Raw genomic sequence first — 21299 nt, forward strand, 5'->3', positions numbered from 1 at the left:
TTTTTTTTTTTTAACAACACTACAAATTATAGTTTCCATTAACTTATTATTAGATCAGCTGGTTGGCACACATGTGAGGTCAACATGTACTCTGGGTATTCAGATTCAAAGTTTCCAAGCACAGCATTATCTGCCATTATCAGGCGTGTGGGACACAGATGCACGACCAGCTCGGATGCATGCAAGCGGAAAGATGAGCAGAGTTCGAATGCAGCTCGTAATCATACATTGATCAATTTATTCATTCTGTCAGGACACATTTCCTCGTTGTCCCATAGTCATACACAAAGAAGTCATGGTGAGATGTCCAATTTGTTCTAACCAGAAAACAGGAAAAAAAGGAACAAAAAAACAAAAAACAGTTTGTGATCATGAAAACAGACGCACATTCAAAAGACGCTCGCCGTGACAGCGAGGACACTGCATGTTTGCTAATGGCTGGCTGCTTTGTAGAGGCCAATTTAAATTTGCCAAAGATCCTCCAAAGATCTCCCAATTGTTCCACTTGATTCTTTTAAAGTGTTTTCTGAGATTTAATTGTACCTGGAGGTAAGGGGAGGGGGAGGGGGGCTGGGGTACACTTAAAATGTACACAAATAAATGCAAACAGTATTTTTTTTTTTTTTTTTTTAACGAGTAAACTTCCTCCTCAGCGTTTGAGGGGTTTCCAAAGCCACGTTGAGCAGAACTGGTTGGATGTACAGTGTGTAAATGCTTGCATGCACGTTGACACAGGCACTGATCTTGACTTGGTGGCTCACTTCGTGGGTCCTCAGTCAGGAGACAAGAGCATTCTGGGAACTGTGAGCTCTCTCAAACAAGGCAGTCAACAGGATCCTTTAAAAAAAAAAAACTTAAAAAAAAATGGTTGAATAACCATACAGAATGACCATTTTGGATGAAGACTTCTTTAAAATGAGGGGAATGTGGGCCAAGGACAAAAAAAAACCAACAACAGTCGATCCATCAAAAGACTTCCAGGCTTGTTATTGACCTGATTTCTGTTGTTGTACGGAAATGATAAAAGTAACAGTAACAAATATCTTAACACACAAAAATAGTGGCTTGACTCCAGAACCTTCCGACATCTTTTTTACGATACAATACATTACTCTCAATACAGGCTGACCCTACTGTATATTTTTGTCCAGAATGGCTCAGCAAGCCAGTGCTGAGAACTCTGGGTAACGTAATAAAATCCAGAAAAAAAAACAATCACAGGAAGCTCACAACAAGCTTCTGTTACAATGAAAAAACAAACAAAAACAAAAGAGGTATACAAAAAAAAAAAAAAAACAACTGCAAGAACAGCAAAACCAAGCACAAGTAGTATGATCTATAATTAAGGCGAGTTAAAATATTGCAGAATAATTTGGCCCCTGTGTCTCAGACAGACTGCCACAACAGTCAGAGCTCCCCGACTCTTAATCGCTGCAAGGATCCAGAGAAGAGAAGGAAGGATGAACTGAAATGAGGACAACAAAAAAAAAAAAAGAAAAATAAAGCCAAAAAAAAAAAAAGTGATCCTCTTTGGAGAGAAATTGATTTTATTTGGTTTCGTTTGGTCTCTTCCTCAGAAGCGTGTTAAAGGGAACAGTGAGGACCTCCTTTCTAAGAAGTACTGAAAGAAAAAAAAAATTAAAAAGGGGAAAGAAGAACAGAAACGGGACTGAGGACTGGTAATGTGATTAACTTGTGTTTATCTGAGACTGTATATCTTTTGAAAACAGTATGGGGGGGGGCACCAAGATCAGAAAATATAAAACTGTTGTTTAATCAACAACCTGATATGACAGATGACAGTGAAGTGCCCTGTGAGAAGAGTGCTTGTCCCCCTGAAAAGTCCTCCTGATTAAGGGCAGTTGGGCGAAGAAATGAAAGAGGAATGGGACAGGAAGTCAAGTTTCTGAGATACAAAGTGATGCCGACCCTCCTGTTTGTTTTGACTGGGTCTGTAGGTCATTTCAGGCAAAGATCCCCCACAAATTGTCCCTCTGCTCCCCTGTTTGTTAAAAAGGCTGGGGGCTAGCGGAGTCATTTTAAGTCCTGGGGTCACCTTTCGTTTGAAGGGGTCTGATCGAAGGTATCAGATGACCCAGAAGGAGGAGGCGTGGCTGTGTGTTTTCACGAAAGTTGTCCAAAGCCCACTGTCCTCCTCTGTGAAAGTGGGGGCCACCGTCCTGTTTTCCCCTGTGTCTTGTACCGCCCCACCTTCCCCCACGATGTTTCAGACCCATTCCTGCATGGAGCGTTTGCAGTACAGTATGTGGCGTGGCGTACCCTTCCTCTTGAACTGCACCACAGTGTAGATCAACACCAGCAGGCACAGCGCCAGCACGCAGGGGATGACGATGGCGATGGCCTTCACCGTGTTCGCCTCGTTGTCCAGCTCGATCACCACGTCCGAGTTGCCATCGTCGGCCGGCGGCCGGGCGGGGTCGATGGGCGTCAGCTCGCAGCCCATGAAGTCCTTGAGGATGGAGCGCGGGTAGCCCGGCTCCACTCTGAGGAACTGGTTGTTGAACTTCCAGTACTCCTTCCCCTTGTAGAAGTAGGTGAATCCTGGGGGAGGAAATGAGAAACGGAGACCTGTAAGTACATTGTTGAAGAGTCTGTTGCACATGTAACCACACCCAGCAGGCATGGTGTGCTGGCCATAGATCTGTATAGAAGAACTAGACAGTGAACGCAAAGATGATGCCAGTGCGATCACAACTGCTCGCCTTGCACAAATGGCCAAAGAGTTTCCCAGCTTCAAAGGTTTACTTCCTCATTATGTGGCCAAGTGGATAAACATTAGGTTTCACCGACTGCGCCTGCCCGCGGGTTCTTGCTCTGCCCGTCGCCTTTACATTTTGATGACATCACAGGTTTTAAATAGCTTTCCCCTGCTTGGGTAAGGTTTTACAAATGGTGCTGTATGGGGAAAATGCAATAAGGGCCGCAGGGGTATTTTTCACTACAATGCAACGAGTGGCCGGTGAGCAAAATTGAAAAGCAAAGCTGAGTGGTGCCATTGTATCCAGGTCTATAATACAGTAATGGCACTGACGCAGCCTGGAGCACACCTCTTTGTCACGGCAGCAGTTTCAGCCACTGGAAGTCAACAACAAGGATCTTCAGCTGCTCATTCAAAACTCTAAACACGGTCGAGATGAGCAAAAGGGTCGACTGAACAACAAGCCATCACATCACTGTCAAACAATGACTGGTCACTCTGACCACTTCATGTGATGGAAAGGTGACCAGTTACACCGTGAGTCTTACAGGCCATGAATACCTCATTAAATGGTGATGGCAGTATTGTCAGAATCTATTTAATCTATATAAAGTCAGAATCTATAGTTAATTGGACCAATTTTATGTAGTGTTGGGCATTTGATTCTGTAACATTTTTTTTACCTATTTTTAAAAGTAATCATGTATTTGTTTGTTTAAAGTCTCTCGATCTCTCAGAGGTAACAAAAGCTCTGCAAATTACTATTTGGAAATATGCACATATGTATCTGTACTTGCAAATTGTACTTTAGATCAGAACTAGTAAATATACGAAAGATCAATGTTCAACTATAAACTCAGAGGGACTATTCTCTTTGTGATTCTATTGAAAAAAACTGTGCCTTGGGACGGCTGCCTTTCCTGTCATCAGAACACACCATCTGAATTGAAATCGAAGTGATGATAACCTGCCAAAGAGGTAAAACGAGCGCCGCTCAGACAACTGAGTGTGCTGCTCTGCTGCTAAGCAATTGTTTCCGTTTCAGCTCAGTTGTTCAGCTAAGACGTCCCCCGACTGTCCCTCAGGACTAATTATATCTGGTCATAGAAAAGAAAAACACAGCCAACCAGGAGCCAAACCCCACAGCTAATATCACACAACAGCACAACAAATGTCATGGAGAAGCAAGCTGCTGCTGTGCTTTTCAAACCACAAGAGTGGCAGTTTTTTTTTTGTTTTTCCTCGCAGCAACGTGGAGGCAATTGTCCCGGTGTCACGCAAATTCAGAAGTCTATTTACACAGATACAGTGTTCATTTTGTGATGAAAAATTGAGGGTTATTTCACCGGGTCTCTCTGTGTTTGTGTCAGGAACAATGAATATGGTGACAAGCAGAAAAAAAAATATCATGTCATTTATCCAACAGATACAACCATTACAGATAACATTATGACAATGAACACATTCTAACAATGACAAGTGTGACAGGCATAAAAATAGTTGTGAAACTACATTCTAGAGGCTTTATATGACATGTTTTCAGCGCCGTGACAATAAGTTGTTGTGAAACTGTTGTGTCTGTTTGGGTTGACACTAAACTTCGCTGCCCCCTGCAAGTCACTGGCTCCGAAAGGCGAGTTGGGAAAATAAATGCCGTGTAAAACCGAGTATGACAGCCTGGCTGAATTCTCATGCTCTCCTCTTCCTTCGCTGGACCCTTTTACACTTTGTTTTCACGCTATTTATTATTCATGCACGCACTTCCTGGGGAAAATAAGGGGGGGAAAAGCTCGGATTTTGCAGTCAGACGGTGTGATGGCTATTGTAGGAGCTGGGGCTTCTTAAAATCACTTGTTAGATGAAGATGTTTCTGGTGAGGCGGTGAGGAGGCACAGGACGGAGCTGTAAAAGATTCATCTGGGGAGCGCTGCTTTGCACATGTCTTCTCGTCTGACACTGTGAGACAAAAACTTTTAACAGGATGTGACTATAGCAAAGTCTTAAGTCACCTGATTACATTAAACCAAATTAAATTCCTATCTATGTAATCGTTCATTACTGTTGCTGGTTATTGGTGTTTTTTTTAAGGCCAGTTTTCTGTGTGCCTACAGCTGACGTCTTATGAGCAGAGGGAAATCACAGAAACCATTTTCTGAACATCAATTTCGGTCTTTCTATCCAAGAGAAGACTGGCCAGGAAGTGGTTCGCTTTGCCAAATAGTTAACTTAGCATAAAGATTAGAGGCAGAGTGAAACAGACCCAAGATGGCTCCATCCACAGAGTGCTGACATATGAACATTCTGTATTTCTCACATTGCATCATATGGGGAGTTACGTGACTACAACTATTTTTTTTTATTTCAAACAACCAGCAACAAGGAGCAGTAAGTTCCTGGAGAGTTGTCAATGTAGCAACAATGTAATTTCCTCTAAAAAAAATTTTTTCGTAGATTTTGTACAGATCAAAATACAGCACAATGTGATAAGTGTTTATTAATGAGTTTCATATTTGCTAATTTTGAAAACTGGCATGAGCCAAGGTAGCCATCTCTCCCTGCTTCTTTATGCTAAGCTAAGCTATCAATCTTCTCATCTAACTCTAGGCAAAAAAAGACAGCCAATAATTACCCAAAATATATATCTTTTACCTAATTCCTTAACAAGAAGCAGACAGTTTGGATCGGTCTTCTGGGAGACATCAACAGGCATGAAGTAAGCTAACAGGTAGTTTGCCTCATGAGGAGGCACAGTCTGATCTTTAAACACCAAGCAGCTACAGCCTGAGCAACATGTGGTCACGTAGGCACTGAAACACAAGCCTGTCTACAAACAGAACCATTCAATCTCTCATTTAGAACCCAGTTGATGACTGTGATTAGTCGAGGAATTCTAAAAAAAATCTTGGGGAATCTTCTCTCCAACCAGGCAGCAGCTTCTGCCACACTCTCTCCTACACTCAACACAAATCATCTGTTACAGAGAGACAGAACGGTCCAGGTGAAGCATCAGATAGAGGTGGATGCTGAGCAAGCTTACTGTAATTTAAAGAGCGCGAGGAAGAGCGAAAGAGAGAGGTGCGGGAGGGTGAGAGTTGAGACAGCCTGAGCTATCGTGGGCGAGAGCCAGGTCAGCCCTCAGGCCTCTGTTCCCAAACGTGTTGCCACGCACGCATCATGGAGAGCAGCAGCACACTCAATTATGGCTGGTTATCTGGGTCAATGTTATGAGCGTGTCGCTCGACACACTGTCTACGCAAACAACAGACCCGCCAAATAAATGCAGGCTGACACATATATAAGCAGAAATACATGTGATGCACACAAACACCCATCATCCCCTTGGATATAAATCCACCCTTCATGCTCGGATAGATGCCCGCTCCACCTGGCCTCATCGACAAACATGCATGGCTACGGATCTAGCAGGAGATCTGCAGGACAGATGGCCCGATCGCTCAGCACCACCTGCCCTGCTTTTTCCAACCCGGGCGGTGCCAAGACCAGGCCCAAACCCACCTGGCATGATACATCCAATGGGAAAAGCGATTTCTGTCTTCACAGTATCTGACGGGCCAATGGGTGAGCTCTCTGAGATTTCTAAATCCTGCCTCTTCACCCTCGGCGACGGCCCACTGGCTTAAACCGGAATGAGCGCCCAGCGGTGGTCTTGTCCTTTTCTGCTTTCCACAAGCCTGCTCCAACTGGGTCTTATGGCACACTGAGCAGGATGGACTGATTATGGAACATTCTGCTTGTGAAACAAATCAAAAACAACCCCCCCAACAAAAAAAAAGAAAAGAAAAGAAAACAAGCCATTTCTGTATAAACTGGCCTCTTATCATCTTTCAATTGCCATACATAAACACTCTCCATCAGTGTGCCTCCCCTGATACTGCATGTATGGAAGTGTGCCACTCATTGAGACTCAGCGTAATAACTGGGGCAAATTTCAATCAATGCTACTCTGCTTTACCTCCTGCGCAACATGTGCCAGTGACCAGCTGAAATCGATGCTATCTGGCACATGAACCGTGCTGTTATTGCCAAATCAGAGTATCGGGCAGGACAAATCGTACCATTGGCTTTGTCAACGAAGGCCCCCTGCGGCGAGTCAGGCACACCTCTCCACACCGTGATGGGCTTGGGATATCCAGGGTCCATGGTTCTCATTTCCTCACTGTAGCGCCAGTACCTAAACAGGAACAAATGATGAGCCACAGGAAGACAAAGCAGCTACTGTGTATCCATGAATGCAAGGTCGAATTGATGACAGACGGTATTCAATGCTCATATTTCATATGTTAACAGGGGCAATGTGTAAGAATTTTAGTTGAAATTGGTTAGATTAACCTAAATGATCAACAGTATGTGACTAAACAGCAGTTTTGACATTATAATGTTTAAGGTTTGATGTGTTGCAGATATCTACTGAAGTTAGCATGCTAACCAGCTAGCCCCAGGCCCACTCCGGACCAAAGCTCCTATGCTGGCTGTGTAAACACCATCAATCAATCAATAAGACACTTTAAGCCAGGCTAGTTTAAAGACCGAATGTCTGGTTATCACCCGTTATAAAATAAATGAAAACCACAATCTGCTTTGGCTTGTTGTCTGTGTAATGTACTATCATGTGAACTGACTGTGACCCGCCATGGAACAGCAGATGAAAAATAGCTGTTGGCTAACTCATTTCAGTTCATGAAATAGCAACATTTCTGATTAGTATCATTAAGTGGGCTTTTTTGGTATTTTTTTTTTCTTGCAGCTGCCAAATGTCTGAATCATCTAAGTTTTTAAGGTTCTTTATCCCCACCTGTCCCCTTTAAAGAAGTAGGTCTTGGCCACATCCTCCCACCACACAGCGGTCTCGATGCTCTGGGCCGGCATCCCGTGGCCGAACTGGGCGATGTCCTTGGGGTATCCAGACTGCAACACTGTGTCCTTAAACACCCAGAACTGCTTCCCTGCACATCGAGAAAAAGAGGGGGAAAAATAAATCAGCAAGAGAAGGACGAGAAACAGCTGGGATTACCCTCCAGGAGCAACACGAGCGGAGGCAGATTAAAAAGACAGATACAAGCCTGGTAACAAATGGCTGGCAATAACCTGTTGCCTTGTATTACAGGATTTGATGTTGATGTTCCTCTAATTTAAGATAGGGCACAGACATGGTGACAAGTTCTCCTTGCCCTTGCTTAGAGGTACTTTGGGAACTTTTTAGTGCTGGCAAACTGAGCCGGTAACTGCTCGACTGAGATAAAAAAGAAACAGCCACCATCCCCCCGCGGGAAAACTGGCAAGCGAGAGCCACATTTAAACATTTGTTAAAAAGTACAAGCAAGCAAGTACCTGAACATTTGGATATTTCTGGGAGGATGTTGACAGTGTTCTAGAAAAATTAAACCATGTCAAATGTTTTCTGTTTGTCCCCTTTCTCCATTTACCTTAAACCCTCCTTCCTGCTGGGTAATTAGGTTAACCAGCACGTTTCTGACAGTGTGACCCCAGGAAGTGCTTTCCTTCGTCACTGCTGGAGGTGGAGAGTGTGCCAGGAGGAAGTGGGTGGTGGGTGGGTGGAAGCGTAACGCGTTAGAGGGTTGAGAAAAGGAAGAGGCGGAATGACGAAGGTGGAAAGAGGAAAAACAAAGGATGTCAAATATTTTGGCTTCTCATTCTTTGACTAACGTCAGGCGGTTTTCACGTTATCTTATCAGACGCCTTTCAGATAAATTCACTTGATTACTCATTAAAACGCGGCCTAGGGCTGTCAACATTCAATGATAAATGCAGGGGAAACGATGTTCGTCAGACTCTGAATTTGCACGACAAAGATAGTCTTTCAATATTTTCGGGACTGACAAAAATAAATGTCTCTCTTTGGGATCTAAACCCTCAGGTAGAGACATTTTGTTGGGGGAAAGACGGAGACTAAGCAGGGAAAACATGAAAAGGCTGACAAGGAGGGAAAACAAAGAGGGTGTGCTCGTCTGACATTTGCAGAGGAAAGTAGCAGACGATAAATATACAACAGGCTACATACTTGTGTAGCAAATGTTTTTAATCACTTAGGTTTATGTTACATTGGATTTCATATTTTTTGGATGGTTTGATCAGAGCTGGACTCACGAGGAACATTTGCTGGGTCAGCTTTAACACAAAATGCACCCCTTTCTTCAACAAATAGAGGAAGTGGGCGTGTTACAAAACAGACGTGATTTCAGCAACATTTTAACTCATTCTCCTGCCTCTTAAAAGGCCTGACATTTAACCCTAAAGATTATAATTTACAACATACGGCCACAGTGGAGGAGGGAGAATAATAGGTGGAGAGGAGGAAGGAACAGTAGGACAAAGTGCGGCAGAGTTTAAGTGGGAATGTAGTGGCCTCCTTTTGGAAGAGGAAATTCCTGTCATGTCATCCTCTTTTTCTTACAGTGCGCCTCTCATTCTGGGTCGCACTTCCTCTGGCCCTGACACACACACACACACACACGCACACGCACACGCACACACACACACACACACATTCACACATCACACCCTGTGATTAATAGAAGCTCCCCTTCCCAAAAAGAATGAGTTAACTTGATTCACCAAAAAAATCCATCCATTCCATCTCTCTCCCACATAAAATAGGATTCTCCTGTTCTTTTTCTGCGTTCTTTCCTTTTCTTTCTTTCTTTTTTTTTTTAAATCTGACTCGACTTGCACTCCACATAAAAGTCGAGCTTCATCTTCAGAGCTGTGAGGGCTGCTTTGATGTAACGGTGGCTCCGGCATCTGCTGCAGTGTAACGACTAATCCCCTGCTCGCCCTCCACAGTGTATGAGGAGTGTTATATAGGATGAAGATTTGTTTCCAAAAAAGAGACGGGCCACACGCAAACATACAACCAAATGAGCCACACATGCGAGTGCTGACATTAATTTGCAGAATCTCACACACACACGCGCGCGCACACACACACACACACACACACACACACACACACACACACACACACACACACACACACACACACACACCAGTGTTCCCACTGTGACCCTGTGGTAAAAGTGCTTTACTTTGACCTAAATCTTTGTTCCTGATTTGTTTAACCCAAAACAGTTGGACTGAAAACCACTGAATGTAATGAATGTGTGTAAACATTTGTAGCACACATTTTGGCATGTTTCTGTTAAATCATTGAATTATAAGGTTTCTTAATGCACTTTAATGTTGACCACTCCTGGACTACAAAACAATACATTTCTCTATACACCAAAAGTTGCTAATGTGGTGCTCACAGCACTGACACTCGCTGCCTCAGGAGTCTGTGCCTTAACAAATCCACAAAGCAAAGATTAGAAGCGAATAGAACAGATTTAACAGTTTGTCTGCTCCAACAAAAGCTTCAAACATTAGCACGTCCAGGTAACGTGCTAACTACCTGCAATGGTACCCCTTTATCACCGCCTCTGATTTCCAAAGGCAGGAAGCATATCAATAGCTCACTATTTTTTATGTGGGATTATAGGTTACAGTATGACACCCTCACCTCTAAAAAGTAAAATGCTTACTCAGGCATGGAACATCTACCTTGTGAGTGACGAAATGCTAGCATACCAGAGTTTATGCATATGTTAACAGTTGATGTTAGCGTTAACAGTAACATTAGAAGCATTTTTCCTGCTCTTTATTTGATTTGGGGAAGTTTGCTTTCTTTAGACTGACACTTGCTACAGCTGATAAAATCCTCTAGCCTCAGCTGTCCTCGACTGTAGATTGGAAACTTTTGATTACTTCTATGTGGAATCCACTGACTTCCATTTTTTTCACAAATACATTTATTTTTACAGTTAAAAATAAACTTGCAATTGATCTTTATGGAACAATTTCTGCACCAAAGGTCCTACCTCATGATGCAAGACAACACTGATACATGTGCAATAAGTCTATATAGGCAGACATGTTGGCTCTGCTGATTTATTGGTCTGGCTGTAATATAAAATAACACGCTCTCAGACATGTCTACATGAGGTAAATGAAGCAAGCAGCTCTGTCTGACCATTGACGCAAAAAGCACCAATCAAGCTCTGATTGAATCCTGCCTCCTGGGAAGAAAATGCATTTTAACGTTTAGACTTTGCTGCATGTGTAGGGTCCCTTGTTGCCAACTTGGTACTGCCATATTTATTTGATGAATTTAATTTTAGTTTATAACCCAAGCTGTTATCTTGTGATTTACGCTACAGTAAAATTTACAATTTTAATGTTGCATATAATTTTCATTACATACTCTTGACTTGCAGCATCTCAGAAGAATGAAAACACTGGCTGAACTGGCACAAAGCACAGCACTGTAGGAATAAGAACACAGGCTGAATCTATCTCTAATGTATAACAATGTCCGCTTGCTGACCTTCACTGTGATGCCATTACAGCACAAAGCGAATCAGTATCTCAGCCGCCACTTCACCGCAAACCAGGGTGTAATGCCTCCATCTGTGCATTTATTTAAGTAGAATTTATCAGACGAGGCACTGCTAGAAAATATTCAAAACGGCTGGTTAGACAAGGACCTAGAGTGCTACATTTTGTTTCCTGACCGACTTTCTTTCCTAATTTTTATTCCAAATGGGGACAGACAGAATGAAGCCTTCTGGGAAATCAGCTGTGCATGCTCAAATGAAAAACGGCATTCTGTTAGTATGAATTCTCTAAATCCGTGTGCAATCCTGTTGCTACCCTGCAGAGAAAGCGAGCAGTGAGTGGACGATTCAGCACCGAGATCAAAAGTCCCAGAGCTTGTGGCGCACGCGGGACCAGTCGTCGGCATTTCCAGGAATTGTTTGGTGTTGAAAATAGAAACAGGTTTGATTGAAGATTTGTAGTTTTCATCTCAGCAGATTTTCATTGCTTCCGTACGTCTCCTTTCATCAACACCCTCCCTCTCTCTCTCTGTCGGTCTCCCTCCCTGGAGTGTATGCAAATAGGAGTTTACAGGACTGCTTTGTTTGCTTGCTGTTTCTTTTAAGTGGCTTTTCGGCTTCAGACATAATTAGCTTTAGATCTCAGTGTTTCGGGGCTTGAATAAGGAGACAAATCTCTTCACAGAGGTAGAGAAAAAAACTAAATTTGAGATCATCAAACACCGACAGCAGGTACTGATCTTTATCATGATGCAGTGATGGCGAGTTCCAAGAAATTATGTTTAGCTACAGTTGAAGATTTAGATTAAAACATAGTGCTATCACACAGTTTTTATTAAAAGTCATGACTTGTGGATTATGCTGGATTTTCCAAGAAAGTGAGCAAAACACGGCTTTAATCTTTCACATACTGACACTGAACTCACACGCACACGCACGCACACACACGCACGCACACACACACACACACACACACACACACACACACACACACACACACACACACACACACACACACACACACACACACACACACACACACGTGGATAAGACCAAGGCAGCAATGTACAGACACACAAAGAAAACACATGCTGAATACAGAAAAGACATGTGCATACGGTTTATAACAAGCGACAGCCATGTACACAGAACAGATCTGTGGACAGATAACATGCAAGAAAACACAGCACATGTAGCAAACGTATACCAGGATGGTACAGACTCAATATTTGGAGCGGATGAAGATGGATCAAATGGAGCAGCAGCTCAGGCTCACCTTTGAAGAAGACAAACTTTCCATCGCTGTTCTCGTAGACGGCGTCTATCTTGGGCGGCAAGCCCCTCCAGAAAACACTGATGAGCATGGGGTATCCTGGCATTACAGAGTTATCTCTCACCCGCCAAAACCAGTGGTCCTGAGAGGGAGAGGAAAAAGGACATTGTCAAGAAACAGAGGACACCAGCACAAAGGTCATGTGTAGTTCAGGTTACTCATCACAGGGAGTTTGAGTCAGCCTGTCACATTACATCTTTTGTGGTCCCGGACACCCTGATGATGTTGCCATGGTGATCGTGGATGGGGTTTGAGACTTCAAATTAAATCAACAGAATGCCTGCATTAAAAACTGGGTGTGAGTTTTCAAGGATGTGGCCATTCAAGAGGCAGGAAGGTCAAATCAAATCAAAAATGCTGCAAATGGAAAATGTATGATTCTGTCCTGACCCATAATAAGAGCAAAAAAATTGAATATCTTGGCCTCTGTAGCTTCAATTTTAACTACTGCTGTTTAATGTGTCTCCTGTGAGCCCCCCGACTACATAAGAAGTGCAATCTTAAACCACTGGAGCAGCCCTTTAACCAGATGTACATGGTTTGGCAAGTGTGCGTCTGGTTAAAGAGCTACTTATTCTTCGTCCCTGAAGTCTTCTCTCTTTTAAAACCAAAACCAAAACATTTGACACTTGTGCTGCTTGTAGAAAATTTCAACTGCACCGTCTTCTTCCCCTTAATTCGATGCCCCAGGCAAGTTGATTTTTTGTGGGATGATCTCTTTGGGTTGGAAAAGCACATACTTTAACTGTGTCTCTTTTTAACATTATGAAGTTAATGTTGATTGCACAATGTAATGACTGAAGAATAATGACACCACTGGCTGGCAGCCTGGCACCATTTCTATCTGCTTTCACGTAAATGGACAAATAAAGCGATGTTGTTTCCTGGGTTGATAGGGAGTTGCTGCTCAGAGGGAAACAGAAATTATCTTTACAACAATGGCACCAACAAAAATACCACTTGGAGATGACAGAGGGTGGAAAAGTTGTCTGTTATAAGCTTGTAGTGAATTCTGCATATAACATAATTTATGGTATAAAATTACAGGCGCTGAATTTAGGCTCCTTGCTTTTCCAGTTTCACAAACAAAGTCTGCTGGCAATGATGAACTCCGGCTGCTGCTTCGATAGCCCCAGTGCCTTAAAGATCCACATGTACTTTCTCAGGTTGCCTGGGAAGCCCGTAATACTCACACTCCGCATGCAGAACTTGAAGAACATACTGGGAAAATCATCAAGTAACGGGGGCAAAGTGATAGCCAGGAGCTTTATGAGAAGCCAAGAGTCTCTGATTTCCTTCGGGGTGGGAAACGTGAGCGCGGCCAACTGGAAGGTGTGTCTTTTTGATGTTGGATGAAACTTGATGACAGAGGGGGGCCAGGGGGAGACCCAGCTGTGAAAGCTATTAGGACTCAGCGAGATGTCCCACCCTTTGGCAATGAACGGGCAATTGCGTCTCCTCAACACGTAGAACGCTCAGGCCAAAAAGCCTGACCTCATAGTGAGGGACGCAGAGACACAGAGAGAGAGGGGAGAAACACATCATCACACCCGGCTTCATTCACAGTGAAAGCTAAATAAACAGCCCATTTATCAAACACTCTCTGCACTGCTCTCTTTCTCTCTCTGTCTAATCCAATTTTTTTCTCTGGGACTGTCCTCTCTCCCAGGACTCTTCCTCCTCTTTCTTTTCATTTCCCCCTGTCTCTCATTCCTATTCCTCCTCTCTTCCTCGCCCCTGCTCGCGCTGTACATACTGCCTCCATAGATTTAAATTGTTCAGCATTTTGATCTGTACACGGCCCGGCCCAGTAATTGAAAACAGATCAGACTGTGAAATCCAACCCATTTGAATACTTTTGACTTTATAAAAGAGAAAATGTTCTTTCTCCGTCCCACTCCCACTCTGAAAATAAAGCTTTAGCGGGCAGACTTCACTTGCAGAACATTTCAGCCAGCACTTTGCAATTACAGGAACGTCTAGAATAATCACAACAAGTTTGGTCTTAGCAGAAGTTACAAATATCATACTTCAGATTGTTCATGTTCTGTGCTTTGAGTGAAAGGGCAGTGCAGGGTTTGTCATGCATACTGTCCAATGGTGTGTGATAATGCATGCAGAGCATTAAGGGTGAATTACCATATGGTCTCTATAGATATAAATTCCTGACTGCTCGATGGCCCTAAACTGTTCCTACCGATGAGTTTTTGTTGGTGTCGATGAGAGTTTGTGAAGTGGAACTGTACTGTAGATATTGCCCTGAGAGTTCCTTGATCTCAACATATAAACTGTGAAACATTTGCTTTACTGCAGAGGGGACAAACAACTTTAAGCTTCAGAACAGATGAATGACTGGAACCTCTTTGCATTTCATTTATACTTAAATTTACAGATATTGACAGATTGATTTCTTTTTTTAGGAAAGATAACTGGCAAAACTCAATATAGAAACATAAATGCCATGGACAGATTACTGAACATGCCTCCCCTCTTAGTCAGAGCTTCTGTGTGGAGTAAAAATGACATTTCTTGTAGGAAAGTTAATCAGATGACTCGAAGGGACTCGGGATGACAACAAATAGATAAAACAACTACAAAGAGATAATGAAATGACTACCAAAGAGAAACAAAAAACAATATTGAAAAGACAAATACAAAAGAGATGAAAGGCACTACAAAGAGACAAAACACAACTATGAAAGAGATAAAAACAACTACAAGGAGACAAAAAAACTGCAAGGAGACAAAACACAACAACAAAGAGACAAAAACAACTAAAAAAGAAGCTAAAACAACAAGAATGCAAAAAGATGCAAAATGACTATAAGGAGACACATTTTTATAGCCAATTGTCTTCAAATTTGTCAACAAATAAAAATTAATTTTCAACATATTTATCCAAGGCACACTCTTTCTCTATTATATGTACTCTCATATTGACCTTCACAGCTACATTTTTAATGAGAGAGAAATAATTTTGCTGTCTCTTCATCAGAAATGACTAAGATGTATATTTATAAATAAAACCTGGACCCTCATTAACTTCTAAGAATTATACTTTTGAATGCCTTTTAAAAGAGACAACGGGTTTAACATAAAACTTTGCCAGCGCTGACACCCAGGTCAAGCCTGGTGGAGCATCTGCTGCTGCCATGTGCATTGCTGTGTGAGTGAAGAGGTGAGAATATGATAGACAGTGGTGTTAGGATGATAGTGTTGCTGACCTCTCACTCAGTTAATGTGACGCACACACTTGCTTGGCTTGGCTGAGAGCAGAATGCAGGTGTAAATAATTCAGATGGACAAGGATTAGGGTTGCTGCCTAAAGATCTCAGTGTTTATAAGAATTTCTGGCCAAATCGACTCTTTTTCACAGAGAAAATAACTGCAGAAGACAGGCTTTAGTAGCATGCCTGCAGTTGTGTGTTTGTGTGTTTTCTCATGCGCTGAAAGCTACCTCATAGGCTGGAAAGAAACTTCTCCAAACCACATTAACATTATCCACAACTCTTGTTAATAATGAAGTATGACCTTGAAATGCCACAGCAATAAGGCCTGGTTCAACTTTTCAACCCGCAGCTGCTTGTTTTTGTAACGGTTCATTCTGATATGGCTGCTTTTCAGTTTGTATACGTGGCAAAGGTTTCTAACCCAACAAATGTCAACAGAGTCCAGCATTTCAGACTGTTAAACAGTGACCCATCAAGCGCAGTTTGATAATGTCATCCTAGAACAACGCTCCTGTACCTGATATCTCTGAAACAACTGGATGAAATGCAAACCAAAAATGGCTTTGGTTCTGCTTAAATGCACAAGCAGCAGGTAATTATCTCAATAATTATCTCTTTTGCTCCCTCTGTATTTCAATTAAAAAACAATTTCACATCATTTTTGGAAACGCTTTCTAGAACTCTGCAGTTCAAAACAAACTGTGGCAAAGAATGTTGGCCGTACATTTCTGAGTGCTTCAGACACGCTGTTAGTGCAGGACTATCCATCTCTTTACTCCCAGTAACACAAAAGAGAAAGATCCTGAGAAGAGTGGACAGCTCACTGCCCACTTGGCCACTGTGTTCTCATTAATGGATGTCGGAATCAAAGCATGTCTCCAACATCGGAGGCCAAGTGGCCAATCCTGAACTGCGAGGCACCCTCTGGCATCCCAGAACCCCTGCTCTAAATCTGTCCACATCAAGGAAGGAATCTCTTTCAGTCAACTTGGGAGCAGTGAAAAGGAGGAGGAAGGGCACAAGAGTGTGGCAGTTTCCTTTATTATAGACATCTCAGGATGAGAGCTGGGTGATGGAAGAATTGTGTTTTTTCTCTATCTCACCTGATTGAAAGCAGTGCAAGAGGCTTTGACTGCATCCAAGCGTTGGTCTGCAGCTACAGATTTTTGAGCAGGCAAACCAAGCATCATCATTAAGCACTATAAATGAGAGCAACTCATTAAATTGACCTTCAAGCATTCAGCTGTTGATCCTAAACATGGATACAACCATTCTTAAACCACCATCAAAGGTGCACAGTGGACTTTTAAATGCTTTACCTGGCTTTCAATGGCTGTTGGACGACTATATGTCCATGTTTAACTACACTCCAAGCCTGATGGGAAACAAGTGGACTCTTTGTATCTTGTTGCCCAGTCATGGTATGACAGCATAAGTGACAAGGTAATAGTTCAGTACATTTTATGAGCAGCATAGAGAGAAAACTGGTTGCATTAATGCCTGAGAAAAGCATGGCACCGCATGGTTTGAGAGTTCATAAAAAGTTGAACCCAAAGTGCTTGCAATCATAAACGTGGTAGCTGTGTAATTTTAGCGAGGCATTTACTGGTGACACTGGATCTACACGGCTGAACACAGTCATCTGTGAACCTTAAATGACCCTCTGTCACTCCACTGAGAGAAAAATGATCGACCGTGAAACTACCACCTTAACAAGCATGACTCCTAACCTGCCTTTGTAGATTAATGTGTCTCGAATAACTCAAGCACTTCTCAGCGCTGTTTGGAACAATATTGAGCTGAACATGAAAACCAATATGCATCAGCTATACATCTGCAACAGAAAACATAGCTCAGAAAACACGTCTGGTCTTCATCTCAGTCTTCATGATTTCCTTCATGATTCATGATATAATAAGAGTATTCTGAGAGACAACAAGTACCTGTCATTCACATTGATCAACCATTTTAAAGGTGTTACTACAAACTGTCAATCTTTTACCTCCATTAATCTGCAACATTATCACTGAAGTTAAAGGGGTTGTGACAATTATTACTCATTCTGTGAAAGAAACTGTTGAATGCTTCAGGCGCTGTAAAAAGAGCTCTCCAAAGTCTGAAATAATAACCTTGATGATGTCATCAGGGTCATGTCGGCTTGGGTTTTAAGATTTAAAACTTTGAAACTGAAGGCCAGCGTTTCAAATTGGAGGTGTAAGGTTTTTTAGAAGTGGACATTTAGGAGGCATGGAGGTCTAATTAGAGACACTTGTCGGTCGGATTATGGGAAGTGTAGGACCCAACCTACACATGGCCTAAAAGCCAGGGTACTTTCTTTATCTTGTCTGAACCCCAACTTTATAGAAATGCAATATTAAATTTGTAATTCATTACATAATTGTGATAGAATTACTTGTACTTTTATGAGTATTTGTCAAGTCTATAATATCAGTAAACATTACAAAATATAATTTACTATAATTTACTATTAATTAATTTACTACTAATTATAATATAATTTACTATCACAATCATAATTTAGAGTACAATTGGTATTAATACCTAAACCTTTAAGCACCATCTTTGTAGCCAATAAGCCTATCCGACCATAAAAGGACAAAAACCTTGAGAATTGATCATGACCACCGAGAAATAATAATAAATGTAAATCACTGTGGAAATGACGCATGTGCATGAGTTTCTATTACACTCATGCAATCATCCACAAACAGATGTGGAAAACACCCTTAAGTTTGCACATGAATAATTGTGCCCGCTCCACCAATGGTTCGACCTGTCTGAGAACAACAGCAGTGAAGAAAACGTACAACGGATTGTGTTTCACCAGCAAAGCTCTTTCCAGCATCAGAACGATTGTCATTACGCAGGACGCATGGTTTCTGTGTGTACACATCACTCATAAATTTGCCTTCAGGACAGGATAAAGTTGCATATGTTTCAGTTTTGTCAGCAGTTCTTGATGAACTCAATGACTTTGTGATGCTGAAATTTGAAGTTTTTGCCATTTTGCACTTTTAAAAAAAAAACATTTACCTACTTTGTTTGCTTGACTTCAGCTACGAAAAAAGCTCTAAAAGTCAAGCACAGGAAAAAGGAAATGTAAATCCCATTTATTGCAAAGATTTGTGTTGATTGAGAGAAAAAAAAACACGTTCAATTTACATGTATATGGTTTTGGAGTTGATCTGTACACTTCAATATACTTTCAGAGGCAGGAAAGAATCAAACAGGGATAATCACATCCAAAGTTTTGACACAAGTAATCTTCAGAGACGTGATAGCAATGAGGGCTTTTCTGTAAACATACAAGTGTAACATGACTTCTCTCTAAAGCCCTCTAAAGTGCTGGACCACCTGTGGACCCCGCAGGCTGTGAGACTGCTGAGATCTCTGCTATAATGACTTGGCAACGACTTGACTCTGCTCTTCCAAAACAATCAAGTGAGGACGGTGAGTATAGCCAAGCCTTACAGGCTAAGTGGACCTCCGGCATGAAGTAAGCAGGCAGACAATCGCATGAATTATTTTTGGGGGAAGAAAGAGGAAATCACCCTTACAAATGACGGAAACAAAAGACAAAATTTTAAAAAAGTAGGCACAAATTGTAAATCACTTACACTCGCCAACCATCATTTTAACCAGTCTTCAATCTAACACACAGACCTTGGCATGCTCTGAAGGGAATATATCAAACTCTGGACTAATACAAACATCTCTGATTGTGATTCCACATCATCCGTTTTACAGTTGGGCAGCTTCATCTACCAGGAGAGAAAGAAAGCATTAACATGATACCTCAGTCTTCTCAGAGAAAATTGGCACCGAGCTCACTGAGAATCAAGAAATATTAGGACCACCTGCTCCTCCTGTGAAACACACTTACAGAGTGAGTCCAAGTCAAACCTGTGATCCCTTATTGATTTCACTTTACTTAACACGCCTGATTCACAGGCTGAGACGTGGATCATGCGAACGGGTGAGCAAATCACTGTGAGTCACAATATTACTGGTGGTCCTAATGATGTGAACACAGTGGATTTACAACCGCACTTACATGTGTTCTGTAACAAATCACCTCTCTCTGTCAGTCTCTCCCCTCCACTCCTCTATACCTTCGGAAAAATGGGAGCTGCTACTACTTGTAAACGCCAACAGAGAGTGACGTTCATCACGGCCTTCAAAATTATGGAGCAAACAGACTTCTTTCCCATCGCCACTGATGCCAATTGAAGCCAAGCAATTACAGGTAATCCCGCTTGTTTAACTTCACTCTTTAAAAAAAACAGACAGACTTTATAGGATATAGAAAACATAAATTTAATCTTTTTTTTTATCCTTTCCATCCATACAACATGTACAGTACACTGCACAACTGAAGAGGCACATTGCCCTACTCCTCATTGCCCCTTTGCTCGGGGGTTAATTATGTACATTTCATTTACAGTGGGAACTGCTGGCTGTAATAAGTGGAGAGTTTAAACAAAGAGGGAGCAGATTATGCTGAACAGAACTGTTTCCGTGTGGCCCCTGTGGATCGGCCTTTAAAGAGTACTTAGAGACTCATTTGGCACACAAGACGAAGGACTAAGTAGCAGTTTTTTTACGACAAACTGAGCCAAAGTTGTGTACACAAGTTTTCTAAAAAACTAGTAATTTATTTTCTTTAATTACAAAAGTATAAGTGCAATACAAAACAAACAATAGCAATTAGAGTTAGATTAAATCCAACAAACCAAAACGTCCGTTGTTGCTTTTACACTCAGTTGCTAAAAACAGCAGAGAGCACAAACGAGTGGTATGTCCCCTCAGATTTGGCATAAACCAGAAGCTGTTAGTGACATGTAGGAGGGAATAGGAAGTTTGTTGCTGCTCAGTGCACTTACATCATGTCTCCATGTCCTCCTTATTATTTTCTTATTTAGCATGCCAATCTGGCGAACCCAAGGCGGTCGGATACATCGATTGCAGCAGTGTTCCTTTTGTGCGGACCGCTGTTAATGACTTCTCTCGACCGTGTCTTGCGTTTTCTCAGCTTAGCTTCCTCTGCATAGCCAGCCCCCTAACTTTATTCCAAGCTTCTGAACAGCTAAGTGACAGACATGTGGGGCAGAAATAAAGACCCTTTGAGTTTGGGGATGCATGGCAGTGGTGAAGGGAGACGATTTTCTCGTCTGGGTAAGATCATTGGGTCAGAGCGACAGTGGGGAACAGCAGTGACTTCAGTGGTATGCTAATGACAAATTCCTTCCTTACAGCAACGTTGAGGGTTACTGTAAGGCAGGAATCCATCATGATGTTTCATTGTAGCGGTCGTCATATGCCTACTTAGTAGAGTTTAGCAGCAGTTTTGTTTATATTCATTGAAATTATTTGTTATTAAGTGCTGACAGTACTGCTCTCTGCGACAGGAAGCCTGATTCTAGTCTCTAAAAACAGGTCAGAGGTAAATAACATTAAAGTGATGTCTGATTAGTTATGACAGAGGGGCTGGCATGCTCACACTACGGAAATTAATTTTTTAAAAAGTAGTGCCAAGACAATTTGCTGCACTCAAATTCAATTTTTAATCCACAGGAGGTGTTTTA

The 21299-nt window shown here is 42.1% G+C and overlaps 1 protein-coding gene across 3 annotated transcripts in view; it reads right to left on the bottom strand.

The window, feature by feature from the left end:
• Positions 1-209: 209 nt before the first annotated feature.
• LOC119008904 (matrix metalloproteinase-16-like) overlaps positions 210-21299 on the bottom strand; it is a 74683-nt gene continuing 53593 nt past the window's right edge. For 2 of the 3 annotated variants that reach the window (XM_037079632.1, XM_037079633.1), the window contains 4 exons: positions 12407-12545; positions 7533-7683; positions 6796-6911; positions 2228-2562 (listed from right to left, as the gene is read on the bottom strand). In XM_037079632.1, the coding sequence (XP_036935527.1) occupies positions 2228-2562; positions 6796-6911; positions 7533-7683; positions 12407-12545 (741 nt within the window). Of the gene's footprint in view, positions 2563-6795; positions 6912-7532; positions 7684-12406; positions 12546-21299 lie in introns of all 3 variants that reach the window. The other variant, XM_037079631.1, reaches the window with a different exon arrangement.

The sequence above is a fragment of the Acanthopagrus latus genome, chromosome 19 (genome assembly GCF_904848185.1).
Source record: "Acanthopagrus latus isolate v.2019 chromosome 19, fAcaLat1.1, whole genome shotgun sequence".
Taxonomy (NCBI): Eukaryota; Metazoa; Chordata; class Actinopteri; order Spariformes; family Sparidae; genus Acanthopagrus; species Acanthopagrus latus.